This window comes from Hevea brasiliensis, chromosome 18 (genome assembly GCF_030052815.1).
Source record: "Hevea brasiliensis isolate MT/VB/25A 57/8 chromosome 18, ASM3005281v1, whole genome shotgun sequence".
Classification (NCBI taxonomy): Eukaryota; Viridiplantae; Streptophyta; class Magnoliopsida; order Malpighiales; family Euphorbiaceae; genus Hevea; species Hevea brasiliensis.
In genome coordinates this window covers 6,588,653-6,608,676 of record NC_079510.1, presented here as the reverse complement: position 1 = coordinate 6,608,676, position 20,024 = coordinate 6,588,653, and the positions used below count along the sequence as shown (strand labels likewise).

Genomic DNA, 20,024 nt, shown 5'->3' with positions numbered 1-20,024 from the left:
AGATGGATTCTTTATTTTATTAGATAAGTTTTATTTATATTTTCTAGTTTATATAGAACTATAAAATACTAATTCTATTTAATTTAGGTCTTTAAATTATGCTTTGTATTTAGATTATGACTCTTTAATTTATTCCTATCTAAATTAGGATTTAGAACTCTATAAATAGATTTATTATATTCAAATTTTTTAACTTCATTTATTTCTTTAATTTTCAATAAAGTTGTCTTTGCTTTATTTATCTAAGACTTTAGATTAAGTCTTGTGTTTCTTAAGATCTTGGATTAGATCTTATTCATTTTCAAGGGTTTGATCGTGTATCGATCATTTTTCGCGCTACATGCTGCATCACGAAGGGCCTAGAATAAGATGTTTATAATATGTATAGAGTTTCAGAACCCTGTATAACACTCTAGGGTTCTATTTCATAGGATCGGGCTTGAGAGACTCAGAAGGTTAAGGATCCGAGGATAGCTACCGTTCGAGATAGGCGGTTGATAGATTTCAAGAGGCTAGTAACTCTAACCTTAATAAAATGAAAACTATTTAAAGGTAATTAATGATCATCCTCATACATCACATCATATTTATTTAGGATATATGCATCTAGAACACAAAGATATTGTATAATTACATAATTTATTGTTGGTGTATTGATGGATGTTGGATGACCCATTGACTCCCTCCATGTTTATGACTATGTTATATTACGTATTTTATGGATCCATAAGTAAATTCCATTGAGAGATCTTTGTGATGCCCTTTAGAGGAGATTTGTAAGTTGTCCCAAGATGCGTGACACAATTTATGTCTTAAGAGAAAGTTTGGGGAGTTATTGGTAACAAGTCTATCCTACGTGAAATGTTTGTAATGTGAAAACTCATGTGAATGATGCATTGCATATGTGTGATTGCATGATATAATTAATGTTGATTAGTTTACTCATTGAGCTTGTGTAAGCTTACCCCATTTTTCTAACCCCCAGATGCAGGATTGCAGGACTAGAAGAGTTTTTTGAAGAGAGAGCATCAGGGATAGCTTTAGCCCTTTCCTTTATGTATGATGTATGGATAGATGTACATATAAACTGTGAATGGATAGTATTGTACTAGTAATTTAAGAAATTTAAAGTTATGTAGCTTTTTAAGTATGATAATGTATATGTTATATTAACCCTTTTTGAGAATATGCATGTCGAACCATTACGCTTTAGAGTTTATATATGTTAAGGTTCAAATTCTAAACCAAATTTATGTTATAAATGTCTAAATGTGTAAGAAAAGATTAAAGTGTAATGGTTTGGAGTATAGTTAAATGGTGAGGTACAAGAATGTATGTATATTTTACAAGCCTTAGGCTTGCTACAAGTTCTAGCAACTTTAACCTGATCCAAAACCTAGCACCAGTAATGGCCTTTGGTTTGGGTCGTTACAACTTGAATAAATAATTACCTATGAATCTATATATATATATATATATATATATATATATATATATATATATATATATATTTGACACATAATTATTTTGCAATTATATTGAACTAATTATCATTAACTAGAACTCTATGCCCCACAACTCCACTCCACCTCATTTGAAAGAATATACTTGCTAGATCTAACTCATTGAGTGAGCACAGAGCATATGCGCACCCTACAATTTGGTTAGTAAAGAAGGATATTATTGTTGTGGCAATCTTGGATCATGATTGCATGCATTGCTCCTCCTTTCTTGTTGATTTACGACACTCCTCTTGATTGCAGGTTCTATGGTTTGATTTTTGCACTACTCCTTTCTAGATCGTCCATTCCTTGAGCTTTTGATTGCTTATAGGTTGTATTTTTATAATTTATTTTAATTTGTAGATAATCTTAATGCTATGAATTAGAAATTTGGAATAAGAATTTGGACATGCAAATTTTGGGATAATTTATTTTAAATTTTAAATCTGTATAATTTTTTGTGTTGTGTTTAATATTATAAATTGAAATATTGATTTGCGAATTGGGATGCTGGGATAAAAATCACAGAGCTTGGCCTTCATTTTAGTTGCTAACCTATAATTGAAAAAAAAAAGTAATAAAAAAAAAGATAAAAGAGTAATTTCATATTTTTTACTTATAAAATTGCTATTACATATTACAATAATTTTTATGAAAATAAATTAACGTTAAAGAATTTTATTATAATAAATTGAAGTTAAGTGACAAAAATGAAATAATAACCAAAATAAAGGACAGTTAATTAATGATATAAATTGAGCTATAATATTTTGATTATAATTGATAATTAATTAAATATTTTTATTTTCATTATGTTTATTTTTTAATTTTAATTTTAATTTAATTTGATTGTTATTTTAAAATTATTAAAATTTTTGATAAATTAAATTTCGCTTTATTCTATTGGATTAAATCGATGGTAGGCATGAGCCAGCCACCACAAAAGCAAGTGAGAGTCAGGTAGGGAAATGTCTTACGGTTGTCAAATTTCCATTGGTTGATTGTCAATCAATTGGACAGAAATTTCACATCACCGAAAGAGATTAATGGTCTGTTTGGTTTAACTGTGGGCTGCAGCTGATAACTAGTAGCTGATAGCTGTTACTATTAGTTGATAGCTGATAACTTATAGTAATTTACTGATGTTAAGTATTTGGTAAAATTATGTTAGCTGCTGCTATTCATATGTAAAATGACCAATAAGGGTATGTATTATGTAATTTATTTTATTATTAAAATAATTATATAATTATTAATTTCTTATATATTGTTAATTATTTTATTATTAAAATAAATATATATTATTAATTTATTATTTCAACAAATTTAATTATTATTGAAATATATAAATAAAAATTAAATATTTTAAAGTAAAATATATTTGAAACTATAGTAAATAAAATTGATTTAAAAAAATTAATAATCATTGTTTGCTAATATTAAATTATAAGCAATTTGATCACGTAATGCATTTATTTGAAGTGCTCCACTTTCTTGACTACTTTCTTCTACTTGAATGTCATCTGCGTCACGAAATATATCTGGTGGTATAAATTTTGGACTTTTATCTAATTGCTCAAATGGTGGATCAGCCAACGCTTTTCTTCGAATGTAATTATGTAAAATGTCATTGACACAACTACTATGTCTCTTTGTACATAAAATGAATAAGGAGACATTGTTTGCAATATCTTCCATCTTGCCTTCCAAACTCCAAAAGTTCGTTCAATGCAACATCTTAGAGATGAATGCCAACGAATAAAAATTTCTTTGAGTCCCCTTGGTCTTCCACCACGTTGAAAATTAGGTAAATGATATCTAGTACCTTTATAAGGTGCAAGATATCCTTCCATTTGTTGATATCCAGCATCCACTACATAATATTTTCCTACACATAAAATATATTTTATTAAAAAAACAAATCACTAATGTATAATAGTATAAGGTTTGTGTGTATATATTTGTGTACATCTGTGTACTTGCCTTTTTATGACCAATTGAAAAAAGAAATGAGAAAAATGAAAATAAAATACACATTTACCTGGTGGTGGTTTGGGGAAGTTTAAATTTTGTTTATTGATAGCATACTGGAAAAGGCGTCCATCATGAGCTGTACCTTCCCATCCTGCCATTACAAATGTAAATTGCATATCAAAGCTATAAGCAGCCATAATATTCTGGGTAGGTACCCCTTTTCTACCAATAAATTGAATCAAATTTTCTTCTTGAACATAAGCAGACATATGAGTTCCATCAATTGCTCCAATGCAATCCTATTTTTCAAATGTTTAGATTTTAAAATTAAAATACTTAATGATTTTTAATGATATTTGTAATATAGTACTACATATAATGGTAAGAAAAAAATTTGAAAAATATACCTTGAAATGAGGCATATATCTGTCATCATTCAGTGTCTCAGGAGGAATATTACTGAACGTGGGGTCTATCGGTTTTATCATATCAATTGACAAGCACATCATTACTTTTAATACTTCATGAAAACTCCTACTGACAGTTTCTCCAGAATGCTGAAACCTTTCTTAAACTTGCCTATTTGAAGCTCCCAAAGCGAGAACATATAAAAACATGCCAACTTTTTCTAAAATAGTCATTTTTTTAGAACATTTTAATTTGTAATGAAGCTCTAAGTCTAAACAAAGTTTTATTAATGTGTCTTTATCCATTCTGAATAAATTAACACATCTTCTCTCATTACCTCTCATTATTTCTTGTAACCATACAAGTCCTGTATGGAATGAATCCATACAAGGTTCTTTATGAATATAAGACAAGTAATAGCTACATATAATATCAATTGCATATGTGGTTGTCTGCCAAACTTCATCGTCATCGTCATCCCAAATCATTCACTGAACAACATCCATTTCTATCAAGAAAAAATTAAAAACAAATAAACCTCATATATAAATTAATAGTAAGTACTAAATATTTTAACTTTACAAGTTCATGAATACACTAAAACTTTATTGCAATGCCAAACTTGATAATTAAGAGTTCAAACAAGTAATGAAAAATAAGAAAAATTGCAAATACAAGTAATAGCATCTACTAAGTAGAAGGCTTCCACACACCATTAGTCCATAATGAGAAATGAAATTGAAGCCATTTCCACTTTGTTTCTACATCTTTGAGAGTATTGTACATCTCTCTTTTTGACTTTTGATCAAGTAACAGTGTGCAAAAAAAATGAATATTGCTTCCTTTCTCTATAAATGGCAAAGTTAATACATCTTTCATAACTTCTTCAATAGAACAACCTGGGCAATCTCCCAAAAGACTACACATAGTTGCAGTCTTAGGCTCCATGGTCTCTTTTATAGTTTCTTTTAGCTCTTTAACTGTATCAGTCATCTGTGTAGCGCCTGAAACCTTTTCGCCCTTATTATCCTTTTTTTTCTTTATTGCAGGGTCATTAGACAACTCTTTCCTCTTTTGTTTTTGCACATTATGTTGACTATTATCATTTTTTGTATTCTCTAAACCCACATTTTCACTTACTGCTTGACTGAATGAACCTTCAGATCCAAAACCAGCGTTCATCATTTCATCTAAATCATCATCAAAATTAGATTCTGCATTAATATTCTCCTCAACATGATCTGCGGTATTAAATTGTTGCCTCTCCTGAGTTTCATTAGGTAAAACTCCAGATGATGGTGCATATGCAAATTCTCCAGTAGCCACAGTTCCTAGAAATAATTCTCGATAGTTTTCATAAAGCTCTTGTCTAATTCCTTTCTCTCGAAATCTTGTAAAATTTGAATTTTCCTAATACATATAAAAATCAAAACACTAGTGTTAATAAATAATTAAATGCTTATTTGTTTAATGAAGCCTTAAAAGCTAGTTCTTTATTTAACTTACCTTAATTTTTTTGTTCCACCATTCATCAGGAGCAATAACTGTGCCTTTTATGGGATCCCATCCTAATCCTGTTTCACTCCCTTTTAATGCTTTCCACATCTTCCATTGATCTTTCATCCAATCCCACTTGTGCCTTAATTGTCTTTAGTATACTCTACACCAACTTGCCTCAATTCATTCTGTAACCATGTATATCCTTTGTCACCCCATCCACCACCATTTCTCTTGCCCAAATTAGTGCCTCAAACACAACTTTTAACAAACAAGTTAAATTGTTCACTACTCCATGCAACCCTTCTAGCACCTTTATTTTTTGTAGCCATATCAACTTAAAAGATGAATGTTATTAACTCCAAATAAAAATAACATTCAAGCAAATAAAAAGTATGCAAAAGTATTAAACATAAACTCCCATTTGAGATTAATTCAAGCAAAAAAGCATGAAAGTAAGTTTCCTATTTTGTAAGAATTCAAGCTTTTGAAAGGCAAATAAAACTAAAAATAATAATCTAGACCTTCAGTATTACATGAATTTATCATGAGATAACTAATAATAACTCTTTCCATAATCTCCAAATTCCAATGATAAACATCAAATAATTCCTAGTACTATAGCTAATTCCAGCATTAAAATTGATCATGAGAATTGAAAATTGACTTGTTTAGTTAATAAAAGAACTGTACAACCAACTTCTATTGCAAATTGACCTATTGAAAAAATACTAAGAAACATGAGATCACCATATTCTAGACTTTACATATCTAACATAATTAACAATTCTTTTTTCATATTAATTGTTTAATTTTAGAGTTTGTTCTATCTTGGATTAAGAACAATGTTCAACCAAAACCAAATCAGTAGCAATGAAAATTCGAAGGACTGATCAATAAATTTGAGCCATATTACTTCCAGGTCCCTAGTTATTTCCAAGGTGTGATTCCCATATATGGCAAAATTAATAATGTCCTCAACTAAATTATTATCTCATACCTCGATCACTAAACATACTAGAATTAGATTGAACCTTTTGGATCGATTCAAAGGGCAATGAATAATAACTTGTCATCAACTCTCATGCTACATAAATATAACACATCTTTTTCCCTAAGAAAGTTCTGCTAGAAATAAACATTGTGTTTGAAGCACTATATTTGATGCTTAATTCAATAATATTTGACCAAAGGTGCTTAATAATAACACAAATAGTTATTGCTCCCCATGTTTTCAGGCAATCATGCACCAAATGAAAGTAATTACTAATTCTTCTTTCTATTAGCATAGTTTTCTATTCATTACAATTAACCTTTTTAATTAACATCTATAGCAAAATCACACTGAAAAAAATTTTCATTTGATTTAAGTAATAGTTTCAGCATACCTTCAAGGTTCTAGAAAATCACAATAAAGATCCACACACTTTCAAGGCATCTAACCATGCCCTATGAAGGCCCACAAAAGGAACTCAAGGTACAATTTGATGTCTCATGTGTTTTAATTTTTCTACTTGATCTCAAATGTGTTAGACCTATTCTAAATGCCAACAACCAAAACTCCATTTGAAACAGGCTTGATTCCATATGATACAATGGAAGCAAAGGAGTAATTGAAATAATTCATGATGTGATAACTATTCTAATGCAAAGCATTCAGACCTCTAAAGATGTCTATCATCGTAAATGGAACAAGATTACTACTGTACTAGGCACATAATATAATTTCTAAGTCAAGCTCTTAGATTCATGAACACCATTGATTTTTTTCATTATGAGGTGAATAGCATCAGGAAAAAAGAAAAAAAAAACATATATATATATGTATGTATATATATATAGATCAGCTTAATTGATGTCTATCATCATAAATGGAACAACATTCACTCATAAATGGAATTTTATGGAATTAGCTGATGTCTATCATCGCCGATGTTTATCATCATAAATGGAACATTTTCAAGAACATATATATATATATATATATATATATATATATATATATATATATATATATATATAGAGAGAGAGAGAGAGAGAGAGAGAGAGAGAGAGAGAGAGCAGCTATTGTTGACTTTTTTCTTTGTGAGGTGAATAGGGGAAAAATAAATTAATTTTTTTTATTGTGAGGTGAACAGGGGAAAAAGAAATTGATTTTTTTCTTTGCGAGGTGAATAGCATCAGAGAAACGAAATTGCAGTTAATATATATATATATATATATTTATTTATACTACTATTATGTCTCCTTTTTTAGTTTTGAATTTAATTTGATTCTAATGAAATGTGATCACACTGCTTGTGAACTCATACATTATGATTTCAGTTTAGCTTATATATGAACAGGGGAAAAAGAAATTGATTTTTTTCTTTGCGAGGTGAATAGCATCAGAGAAACGAAATTGCAGTTAATATATATATATAAGCTAAACTGAAATCATAATGTATGAGTTCACAAGCAGTGTGATCACATTTCATTAGAATCAAATTAAATTCAAAACTAAAAAAGGAGACATAACAGTAGTATAAATAGAATTAAAAATAAGAAAATCATACCTTCTTGACTCAATAAGGAATATTCTGATGCATTTTAATGTCACAAATTAATTTTACCTTGAGAAGAAATTAGAATTTCAATTGATAAGCTCAAGAAGGAGACACAATGATGGCACAGAAATTGAAAAAAAATCACAGCTTCGATCGAAATAGGAACAAGAAAATAAAATAAGGAAGATGACAGATTGGAAAGAAATCGGTATTTTGATTCAAATAGGAGCAAGAAGATAATACAGTGAAGAATATTGCGTAAATGTTAGAGTAAGGATATTTTAGTCAAAAAATTAAAAAAATATATATATAGAGCAATTCTAAATAGCTCCTATTTTAGAGCTGATAGAATTTGTAGCTGATAGGTGTCTTATCAGCTGCTTTTCAGTTATCAGTTAATTTTTTGGAGTTTTACCAAACACTTTAGTTCATTTGTTTGATATTTATCGCCTATCGATTGCATCAGCCTAAACCAAACACTTCAGGCCTGTTTGGTTTAATCATAGTGCGGTGATAGTCATTATCGATGAAATGATAGTGATAATCGATAGGGGTGTTTGGTTTAGCTGTTGTTTGCACTAATAATCGATAAATGATAGTATTCTTGGTGATAAATGATAACCGATAAGAATCGATTGATATTAAGTGTTTGGTAAAATTATGTTAGCTGCTGCTGTTCATATGTAAAATGATCAATAAGTGCATGTATCTTGTAATTTATTTTATTATTAAAATAATTATATAATTATTAATTTCTTATATATTGTTAATTATTTTATTATTAAAATAAATATATATTATTAATTTATTATTTCAACAAATTTAATTATTATTGAAATATATAAATATAAATTAAATATTTTAAAGTAAAATATATTTGAAACAATAGTAAATAATATTTATTTAAAAAAATTAATAATCATTGTTTGCTAACATTAAACTATAAGCGACTTTATCATGTAATGCATTCATTTGAAGTGCTCCACTTTCTTGACTATTTTCTTTCACTTGAATATCATCTGCATCACAAAATATATCTGGTGATATAAAATTTAGATTTTTATCTAATCGCTCAAATGTTGGATCAGCCAACGTTTTTCTTCGAATGTAATTATGTAATGCCATGGATACAACTACTATATCTCTTTGTACATAAAATGAATAAGGAGGCATTATCATTTTAATAGTATATAAATAATTATATATATATATATCAATTTATACTATTTTTATACATTATATTATATTATATTATTATATATATAAAATATATATATAAATTTGAATGTAAATTATTATTAAAATAATTAATTTTATAAAATTGAGATATTAAATAGTAATTTAACCAGTATTGATTAACAGAAAAATTAATGAAGGAATTAAATAATATAATGAAAGTAAGATACAAAGACTAAATAATATATTTTTTAAAATATATATCAAATAATTAATTTCATTAAAATATAATTAAATAATAATCCATCCTTAATTTTTTTAATATTTTAGGTAAAAAAAAATTATTTGTACTAAATATGAGTTAAAAATAAATTTGAGGGAGCATTGTGCAATTTACCTAGAAGTAGACTTCATACGAAGCTTATGGACCATATGGCAACTAAATGCGAGTGTTGGGAGTTGGGTACAAAACTCAGATTCAGACGATTTGGGACAGTAGAATCTTTTCAGCTTTCAAATCCAACGAAAGGGTGTTCCTATTCCAGGTTTGATTGATAAAACCCTAATTGATTCTCATTATTTTGTTGTAATTGAAGGTAGATCTGTGAAATTTAATCCAAGAATTTGTTCATATTATGAGAAAAGCTGTTCTTGAATTTGGGTTATAATCTCTACTTGTTTAAAGCTTAAAGTGAAGATACATACATTATTTAAATGCTTGTTTGGTTCTTTTTTCCGTATAAAATCTTCAATGTATACTCGATAATTCCTTGATTTAATAACTACTGCATAGCGTTAATCGTTCTACAATGAAGCAAATATTTACAGAATCATGAAATATATAGTTAAAATGAATAATCTTGGTCAGTAATTTGATAAACATGTCATTGATTCTACCAAAACAAGTTGTTCAAGGGCAGTGTAGGTTTTACACAACTGGTTAAGCATCAATGCTACCTATAAAAATGAATATTTTTGCTAACTTGATGAACTATTTTCCCGCCATTAAATAGTTTAGAGAGGCTATTAAACTTATTTAAGCAGGTTATATTTTGCAACTAAAAAGTTTTCAAGTCTTAGTACTTGTATGATAAGTTTCTGCTGAGCAGCTGAGAAAGAGAGGGAAAAGAAAAAAGAAAAAAAAAAAGAGAACCCACAAATACTAGAAGACTGACTTTTGTTGTGATATATTAGAATGGGCAAAATGGATTCACTTATTGCTTTTCTTTTAGTTATGCAATTTGCTTTCATCTATCAGAATTCTTACATGGGATTTTCTTATTAGCAATGGCCACAACAAAATTGGGAGAGCAGAAGGAAGAAATATTGGAAGAGTTGAAGAAAGAGAATTCGAGAAAAATTATCCTTGAGGGGGACACTGGAGTGGGTAAAACATGGATGGCAAGAGAGATACAAAAAATAGCAATCAGAGATGGCATATGCTATGCAAGTCTTTGGGTATCCCTAAATATAAAATATGATGACAGGTCATTTTATGAGAACATAGCTTGTCAGTTAGCTGTATTTTCTGCTACTGAGGAATGGGAAGATGATGACAATAATGAGAAGGATGAGCAGACGCTCGACAGCTTGAAGCAAAGTATTTTAACAAAGCTTGAAGTACAGAGATCAGAAAATCATCGAAATAACAAATGTCTTCTGCTGATTTTGGATGATGAGGGAAAAAAGATGAAAGAAGACTGGATTATGTCAAAACTGCATCCTGTAATTCCTGAGATTGACCGAAAAACATTGAAAGTCGTAATTTCTGGAAGGCAAAGCTATGATGGCCAAATTATTGATGACACTGCCGCAGTAATTACTGTTGAACCCAAGGTAATTAAGGTTGAATCTTTATCCGAAGGCGAGTCCTTGACTTTATTGCAAAGTAGAGTTGACAAAAAAGTTGCTGAAGTATATGACACATTGCCACACAGTGTAGATTGCTTTTGGCATAGCAGGCAATTCTTCTCCAAATATGGTGCTGTGCATTACAATGAGTTGATCACTCACTGGCTAATTGAAGGCTTTTTAGGTCCTTTTAATCATGTGGAGGCGGCTTATGAGGATGGACACCAAATTTTGATGGAGTTTATAAATCGTGGCATTTTAAAAATTCAAGAGGATAATATTGTTGTCATGGAAGGATCAATGCTGAATTTGGTTGATCAACGTAATCTTGGATTTGTTGGGACAGCTAGAGTTGGACTTGCTAGTGTGCTTGAGGATGATGAGTGGGAAGGTCTTGGGAGAATCACACATACTGATGGAATGATAAAAACACTGCATAGTGGTAAAAAAGGAGAAAAGATTTACACTTTAATGATTGACGGAAGTCGTCTCTCCAGGGAAGTCCCTGAAATGTTCTTTCAGCACCTGCTTGAACTAAAAGTCCTTGTGTTTTTTGGTCCCAGATTTAAGCTGCTTCCCTCATCTTTATCTAAAATGGACAATCTACGTATTCTTGTTCTCAGGGGCTGTGATCTACTGGAGGACATCAGCTACATCAAAGAACTCAAAACTTTGAGTGCTCTTGAGATATCCAATGCTAGTGCTTTAAAAACAATCCCAGACAACCTATTTGAGCAAATGTCTCACCTTCGAAGTCTTAACCTATCTGCACTCAGCATCAAATCATTACCCTCTATTTTGAACTTGAAGGAACTTCGTTGGCTCATTCTAAGACAGTGTTCTCGCTTGCAAGATTTGCCAAAACTGCAAGCATTTACAAATCTTGAAGTGCTTGATCTCTGTGGCGCTACCTCTTTCAAAAGGTTCCAGGACAAAAACTTTGCCCCCCTTCAGAAACTTCAGACCCTTGACCTTTCCAATACTAAAGTTGAACGCCTACCCATATTTCAAGATCGTGAAAAATTCCCATCTCTTAAAAACCTCAAGCGGCTATTATTAAACTGTTGTGATCATTTAACTAGACTGCCCAGTCTGAAACCATTATCTGGTCTCCAAATTCTTGATCTTTCCGGTTCTGTTATGTTGAAGGAAATCAATGAAGAATCGTTTGAAGAAAAGGACAACCTTAAAACTCTCAATCTATCTGGAACTTCTATAATCCAATTGTCTTTTGACAATTTGGACATCTGTGATCTCAACTTGACAGGTTGTTCTGGCCTGGAAGAACTGCCTTGCACAGAAACACTCAAAGACCTTAAGCGGCTTGATCTTTCTGATGCCTCTAGTTTGGTCAGAATCAAAGACAACTCCTTTGAGCATCTGAAACTCCTGAGCTATCTCAACCTCTCAAATACGAAAGTTACAGCTCTGCCTTCAGTTTCCAACCTCCACAACCTTCGTGAGCTTTTACTAAGGAATTGTTCATGCATTGAGAAACTGCAAAACATTGAAGGACTTATAAGGCTTGAGGTTCTTGATCTTTCAGGTTGCAGATCTTTGATAGCAATAGAAGGTGAACCCTTCAAGCTGATGTCTAGGCTTCAGACGCTCAACCTTTCTGAAACTAAAATTAAATGTCTACCATCTCTTCAGAATCCAAGCAACCTCTGTCATCTTGTATTGAGAAACTGTACCAACCTCCAAAAGCTTCCACCATTGGAATCCTTATCAAAACTTGAGGTGCTTGATCTTTCTGGTTCCAGCTCTTTGACTGAAATCAAAGCTGAATTCCTTGAACGTTTAACAAGCCTGGAAATTCTTGATCTATCTGAAATCAAGGTCGAGGGGGTTTTAACCATGTCCAGTCTTTCCAATTTAATCAATCTCAATCAACTTTCACTGAAAGGTTGCTCGACCTTAGAAGCAGAACCACGTCTGGAAGTTTTTACGAAACTTGAGGTTCTGGATCTCTCTAGAACAACTGTTAAGTCTCTTCCATCTTTGGAAAAACTTAGTGGCCTCTGCAAACTTTTGCTTAAAGATTGTTCAGAAATAGAAAAGTTGCCATCCCTGAAATCACTCAGCCATCTGCAGGTTCTTGATCTATCTGGAACCAAAATCAAGGAACTTCCTGATGGGATTTCAGAGTTGACTTGTTTAAATCACCTTGATATTCCAGACTTGAAGATCATTGAAGAAGTTGGTTGGGAAAATATAAAGCGCATACCGGAGGAACTAAGCTGGGATCAATGCAGTATTTCTGAGCCAGTTGAAATTAGTTTGGATGGTAAGAAGAAGCCTTCCATACTGGTGAATGGTACCAAATTTTTCCGATTTTTGAAGGAAAATTCCAAGTTAGGGGAGGTTTGTTTGAAGCAGATGTTTTTCACAGTTTGTCCTATGAAGCAAGGTGATGATCCTAATATTTATCCTCCCAAAGATGAACTAATTGACAACATCTACTTCCAGCTTAGGCATTTTTCTGGTCCTAAAGAGGAGGTACGGACAATGGAAATTCATGGATTTGATGAGTTTCCCACTGGTCTTGAGGACGTTCTCAAGGATGTAGAATACATTTCTTTCGTTGAAAATACATTTATGACTTGTTTGTCAGATTTTGGAGTTGGCAACTTGAAGAAGATGAGGGGTTGTTGGCTAGAGAGATGTTCTAAATTGAGGAGCATTCTTTTCAGTGGAACAGATGTTCTGCTGGGGGAGAATATGGAGATTTTGTGGGTGTCAAGCCTCCCTCATTTGCAAAGTCTATGCAGTGAGAAGGTGAACTTGAATAATCTTCAGCACTTGAATATAGAGTGTTGTCCAATGCTAGAAAATGTTTTCGCTTTGCCACCACTGCTGGAGAACCTCAAAATACTCCAGATTAAATTTTGTGATAATGTGAAGACTCTATTCAAGTTTAATGAGTCGAGTAAGTGTGTTGTTCAGAAATTGCACACTGTGAGATTGTTAGAACTGCCTGAGCTGACAAGCATAGGGGCTGTTTTGCCTTCTCTAGATATTTTTGATCCTAGAGAATGCCCAAAGCTGGAGGACTCGAAAGAAAGTCTCAAAATAGGGACCGCATCTCGTTAAATTGCAGAAGCTATCATATAACGGCCATCTCTGCTACTTCTGTAGTTGTGGGAACATCTGAACCAAGAAGCTTCCCATAGTGTGATGGAAGTTACCAGCAGAAGTTAAATGGTTCCTGGCATGCTTGAGGTTGGAACTCTATCTTGATTTGTCACGGTACTCATTGTCCTTGCTGATGACTTACACAGAGAGAGAGAGAGAGAGAGAGAGAGAATGTTTCTAGTTATTCCTGTATCAATGCATTATTAAATAGTGTAATGTGGATATTCAGTTCTCAAGCCTTTAGTTATATTTAGGAATGTCAATTGGTTAGATTTTTACGGGTATTTGATCCAATCGAATCATAATAAGACAGATTTGGGTAGTATGTAATCGAGTTTGGGACAAGTTTGGGTTTTGAAAAATAATACCTGTTGTGGGTTCGGATTTTACGTGTTAGGTATTCGTTTTTAGGATCCATTTATATAAATACATAATTAAATATAAAATATATATTTTTTATAATAATATTTATAAATTTAATATATTTTATTTTAAATAAAATAAAATTTAAATATTTTATGAAATTATTAAATTTTTTAAAATATAAATTATTGATAAAATAATTTTTTATGTAGATTATTAATTAAAAAATATAAAATTAAAGGAATTTGTGTAATTTTAAGGTAATAATAATTAGATTTGGAATCGATTCGGTTAGTTGATAAGAAATTTTAATTAGGTTCAGAATATGCTCGAGTTTTAATAATATTAATTGGGTTTAGATTAATTTTAAACATAAAACTGAAAAACCACAATTGAAGGAGTTGGGTGATTTCATTCAAGTTGAAAAGAAGGTTATACTTTACTTTGGTCCATTATGATACATTATGCACATTTTATTATAAATAATAAAAAAAAAATTAAAAGCATGTTGCTTTCTTTATGACCTTATGTGGGCATTTGGACTACATTTTAGGTACTTTATTATTTTTTTATGCATCACATAAATTAACATTTATTTTGCTCTAATAATTATTATATTTATTTTTTTTAATTTAAAGAAAGAAGATAAAAAAAGCATTAAAAATTTTGAAGAAAAATTTTAATGATTGGGGTTATATATATATATATATATATATATATATATATATATATATATATATATATATATATATATATATATATTGGTGAGTTTTGTTAGCATGGGTTATTGGTTGAATTGATATATAATAAATTACTGGGTTTTTGATTGATTGATTGAATAGGAAATGTGTGTTTTGGTTAATTGGTGATGTTATTATTGTCATTTTTTGATTTTATGAATTTTTTTTTTCTACTTTGTGGATTTTGTCATTGGATTTTGAGGAAGATGGAGAGGACCAAGGGATAAAAAAAATTGAGATAGTGAGGTGGAGAGAGAAGGGGAAATTATTGAATGATCTTTTCCACACACAAAGTTTAGTTGGTGCACCACGCCAATAACAATAAAATAGATTTATAATTTTATTAAAAAAAAAAAAACAAAATCAATATACACTTATTGTCAACACTATTAGCAAAATGTGGCTTTAGTTATTTTTATTGCCTTATTTGCGGATGTGGTCTACTATTATTAGTCGGATGTATCAAATTATGCTTGTGGCATGCTACACCAATATCTAATAATTCTCTGCGAGGAAGAAAGTTAAAAGAAATAAAAAATTATGAGAGCAATTTTGAAATATAAATTTTTAATTTTTAATATGTTGCTTTGGACTAATTTTGAATAGAATAATCAATTAATTTTAATAGAATTCAACATTAATAATTAAATTACTAAGTTTTTAAACAGTAGAAAGTAAATTTATAAGTGTACCCTAACTTCAAGGATTTGTTTTTCCTTTCAATTTTTTTTTAAATTTTGATTATTGAATTTAATCAAAATCAAACTAAAATAGGACTAAACAGAAAAGATTCTCCTGAAACGCCAATCGAAACCGCTAGTTTCAACGCAAAACAGGCACGGTGGCCATGACTACCCCAACCTAGTGCCCTTCCCGTGCTCTTATTGACATTTGAAAACTGTGATTAGTGCTTCCGTTTAGTCTTTGCTTTATAGTAACAGTATAAACATAATTTTTAGTACTTTACAATAATCACATGCTATCGGTATTTTTCTAAAAATTATTAAATTTTTATTTTATTCTTTTTATAAGACCCATTACTTCAATTTAATTTCATAAAAATTACTTATAAAAAATTAAATATTTTCAACTTAATCTACTAGCTTATAAATTATCTTATAAATAAAATTATCTAATTAATTATTATTCGTGAAAAAAAAAAGAAGAAATTTAACTGCAAGGAATAACTGAAAACATTTTATACATTTTATTTTTTTTATGAAATTAATAAAATAAAATAATTTTATTTATAAAATAATTAATAAACCAATAAATTAATTAAGAAATTTTTAACTCTCAACTTTTATTAAATTAAATTAAAATTCTATAAATTCTAATAAAAAAAATTAAAATTTAATAATTTTTATAAAATACTCATAACTGCATAGGACGTACTGGCAATATCAAAACATAGTTTCACGTGATTCCCAAAAAAGCAAGGAAATAAGATTGCTGCTAGCGGAATACAAAAGAAAATGTATTAAGAAGTCCGCAACTCTCCTTTCCCCCTGCACAGAACAGGGAAAACAAGAAAGCCACAAATTCTATAATCAAACAAGAAACTGAAAATTACTTGTGAGCATAAGAGTTCTGCATGGCTAAGATCTACTTTCTGTAGGGGTGGTGGTAACAGTAAGGATATGGTTACTTGCATTGTCAGACAAATCTTCACTTATTCGTCATCGCTGCTTTCAATAAGAACAACATTATTCTTAGTCTTCCGTCTCTTGGTAGGTCTGTTCTTGCTGCCTTCATCATTCAATTTGTCATTATCAGGCTCATCAGATTCTACGAACTTCTTGATTTCTTCGAGAATTTTACTCCCGTACCTTTCTGTCTTCAGCTTCCCAATTATCTTTTCCAGCTGCAAATAAAGAGTAGAAACAATGAAATTAGTTAACAGGTTGATGGGCTACCACTTGAGTTGCTTAGTTCATGAAAGCCATGACAAGCACAAGATCTGCTTGAAACAAAGAGTTCTTTGGCACTTGTTGAAATCAATGCCATTTAACAGATAGGATCATCCGTCTGTTCACTTGCATGTCTATGCTGGGAATGTGAAGCACCGTTCAAATTCGGTACAACTAGAATGCCACATTTGGCTTCAAGGATACAGCTTGAATTCATGTATTATGACTAAAATAACAAGAATATTATTTAAGCTCCAGCTTGTGACAAGTATAGGTGCTCAAATCAGTAATAGGAACTTGCCTCTTCCATTGAATTTGGTTTCCGTGCACTGATCATGCTCATCTGTTGAGCAGACAAGATAGAATGAGGGGTTGTCCCATGACCTGAAGAGAGTTCTTTCCGCAACCTGTCAAGTTTAAATTCCAGTCCAGACAATGTAACGCTGTGTTTTACTCTTTTCATGTTACCAGTCTTGTTCTGTTTACTAGAAATCTCAAGCTTGACAGTCATCTTCCCTATGTGCAAAGAGAGAAAAAATAACAATATAATGTCAACAGCATTAGTGGTAAATGAGACGACATGCATGGTATTATAGTATGATTTCAAAATCAGTTGTCTGGTTAGTACATTGGGATGCTTATGGAATGGAAAATGAATACTGAAAAAATCAGTATGGATGGGAAATTTGGTAAATTAACAAAATTGTTGTCCAGTTTTATGCACTCAACCCCTAATAAGAAACATATCAGCGAAAACACTAACTAGACAACTCTTATAAGACGAAACAATGTAGAAATGATGGAATGAATCATCTCAAATCAAGGAAAAAAAAATTTGGGCGTGCTCAGCTTCAGAGCCAAATGATATTCTGCTTGCCAAAGCACAATGAGATGATGCAAGGTCATGGGTTAAAAACCAAGCTAATATTGTAGCTTGAGAAGTGAGATAATAAAAAAGAAAAGGGAAAACTTCAAAAAAGTACTATTGATTTCACGCATTGAAACTTAAGGAATATATATTTTTTTTTCTTATCAAAATGGTACCATGATGTTTACTTGTTTATATTTTCCCTTCCATCTGTAAATGGCAAGCTGACATGGCAAGGAACATTGTAACAGAATAAACCTTGCCATTAACAGAGGGAAGGGACCAATAATGGAGTGAATTCTATGGACTCTCTCTCTATTCCTTCTTGTTTCTTCTAGTTTCACTCTGTTTCTCTTCAGTTCTAGGCATCCAAACAAATACAAGCTAAACTCAATTCTAACTTCCCAGACAATCCATCTTGAACTCAAAGCCTCAATCCCTTAACCTAACCCACACCTGAACCTTTGATTCTACTTCCAAAACGTCAGTAGCAGAAAATACAATGTCAGAGAAATAAAGGAAATAGAGGAAAATCTGAGACTTGGAATTAGGGAAAACAACACAGAGCAAGAAGCTATGGTCAAGAATCTTTTTTCAGAGAACTGTCAAACAGATAAGATCTCTGATTACAAATTTACAATTAAATAATACTTGCTAATAAAAATCTTTATTTTCTCTCAAGTTGAGTTCAATGTTTCCGCAGAAACTTGAAAAGATTATTTTTCCAGGATTTAGTCTAGTGCTAAATATTTTTTTTTTTTGGCAAACCAGCAGCATCAGCATGTAAAGCCATAGGGTGGAAATGATAATATTCAATCTAATATCAGAAAGATGGTAGCCAAGATATATATACTAACATTTTTCAAAGATGGTACACTTACCTTGCAGTACCTGCTTTGCCAATGGTCCTATTTTCACATAAGCATTTGTGGCATATGCTGTATGCTGAAATTCTTCTTTCTACAACAAAAAGACTACATTACAAACTGGCAACATGTTTCCTGTCAATATAAATTTTTCCAAAAGAAAAAGACATGATTCCACGAGAACAGTTTTAGCAGGTGAATATATGCTAATCATATACGTCTTATGCATTTGTGAACAGGATAAAATAACAGCACAATTTTTCATCTTATTCCTTTATGAAAGCAATTTGGTAGTTGAATTTGTTCATGACCACAACCTCAAAACTGTATATATGTGCATGTGCATACACATAATTACTTTTGCCTCTCTTCTACTCTTTTACTTATTTGTTCCAATGAGCGAAGAGGGAATCATGGGTTTAAGCCATTATTGCATAAATGTTAATGAAAAAACAGTGACCATGCTGATTAGTTTTGCCTGAATGGCTGAATTTTATAAGAATGGGACCCTTGCTTCATCAATCTATGCATAACAGTAATTGTTTCATTGGATAATTTACATGAATCATGCAATCTCACAAAATCGAAAAACTGCATATACAGCTAAGGATGAGTACTTTTCAACTAAAACCCAAGGACTTCAGAGATTAAACAACTAACTCAAAAAACTCAATTCAACTAAGCCTTTATCCCAAAAATTTAGAGTCGGCTATATGGATTCTCTTTCTCCACTCTAAACGATTTTAGGTTAAATCGTCGGAAATGTGTAATGCTTCTAGGTCATGTTGTACTACTCTCCTCCAAGTCAGTTTAAGCCTACCCTTTCTTTTCTTTCTATCCTCTAACCTAATGTGCTCTACTTGTCTAACTGGAGCCTCCGTATGTTTACGCTTCACATGACCAAACCACCGCAATCTCCCTTCTCTCAACTTATCCTCAATTGGCACCACTCCTACCTTTTCTCTAATACTCTTATTATAGACTTTATCTAGTCTAGTATGACCACTCATCCACTTTAACATTCTCATCTCCACAACTCTTATATTAGACACATACGACTCCCTTAGTGCCCAACAATCACTACCATATAACATGGCCGGTTGTATGGTTGTATGATAAAATTTTCCTTTCAACTTATTGGGAATCTTGCAATCACATAAAATTTTCCTTTTCAGAGATTAAACAACT

General features: G+C 31.1%; 3 protein-coding genes across 5 annotated transcripts in view; 1 reads left to right on the top strand and 2 right to left on the bottom strand.

Moving 5' to 3' along the window:
- Positions 1–4,574: 4,574 nt before the first annotated feature.
- Positions 4,575–5,489, bottom strand: LOC131175815 (uncharacterized). Its single transcript, XM_058140485.1, has 2 exons — positions 5,391–5,489; positions 4,575–5,294 (listed from the first exon to the last, which is right to left on the bottom strand). Exons 1-2 carry the CDS (start codon positions 5,487–5,489, stop codon positions 4,575–4,577), a joined length of 819 nt encoding a protein of 272 aa, XP_057996468.1.
- Positions 5,490–9,511: 4,022 nt separating this feature from the next.
- On the top strand, positions 9,512–14,415 carry LOC110637253 (putative disease resistance protein At4g19050). Its single transcript, XM_021787286.2, has 2 exons — positions 9,512–9,648; positions 10,389–14,415. The coding sequence occupies exon 2, from the start codon at positions 10,391–10,393 to the stop codon at positions 14,045–14,047; it is 3,657 nt and encodes a 1,218-aa protein (XP_021642978.2). The 5' UTR covers positions 9,512–9,648; positions 10,389–10,390; the 3' UTR covers positions 14,048–14,415.
- Positions 14,416–16,656: 2,241 nt separating this feature from the next.
- LOC110637246 (ATP-dependent DNA helicase Q-like 2) overlaps positions 16,657–20,024 on the bottom strand; it is a 37,603-nt gene continuing 34,235 nt past the window's right edge. For 2 of the 3 annotated variants that reach the window (XM_021787259.2, XM_021787264.2), the window contains exons 18-20: positions 18,852–18,930; positions 17,404–17,618; positions 16,657–17,056 (exon numbers count right to left, since the gene is read on the bottom strand). In XM_021787259.2, coding sequence (XP_021642951.2) covers positions 16,865–17,056; positions 17,404–17,618; positions 18,852–18,930 — 486 coding nt within the window. In that variant the 3' untranslated portion in view covers positions 16,657–16,864. Of the gene's footprint in view, positions 17,057–17,403; positions 17,619–18,851; positions 18,931–20,024 lie in introns of those variants that run through there. The other variant, XM_058140330.1, reaches the window with a different exon arrangement.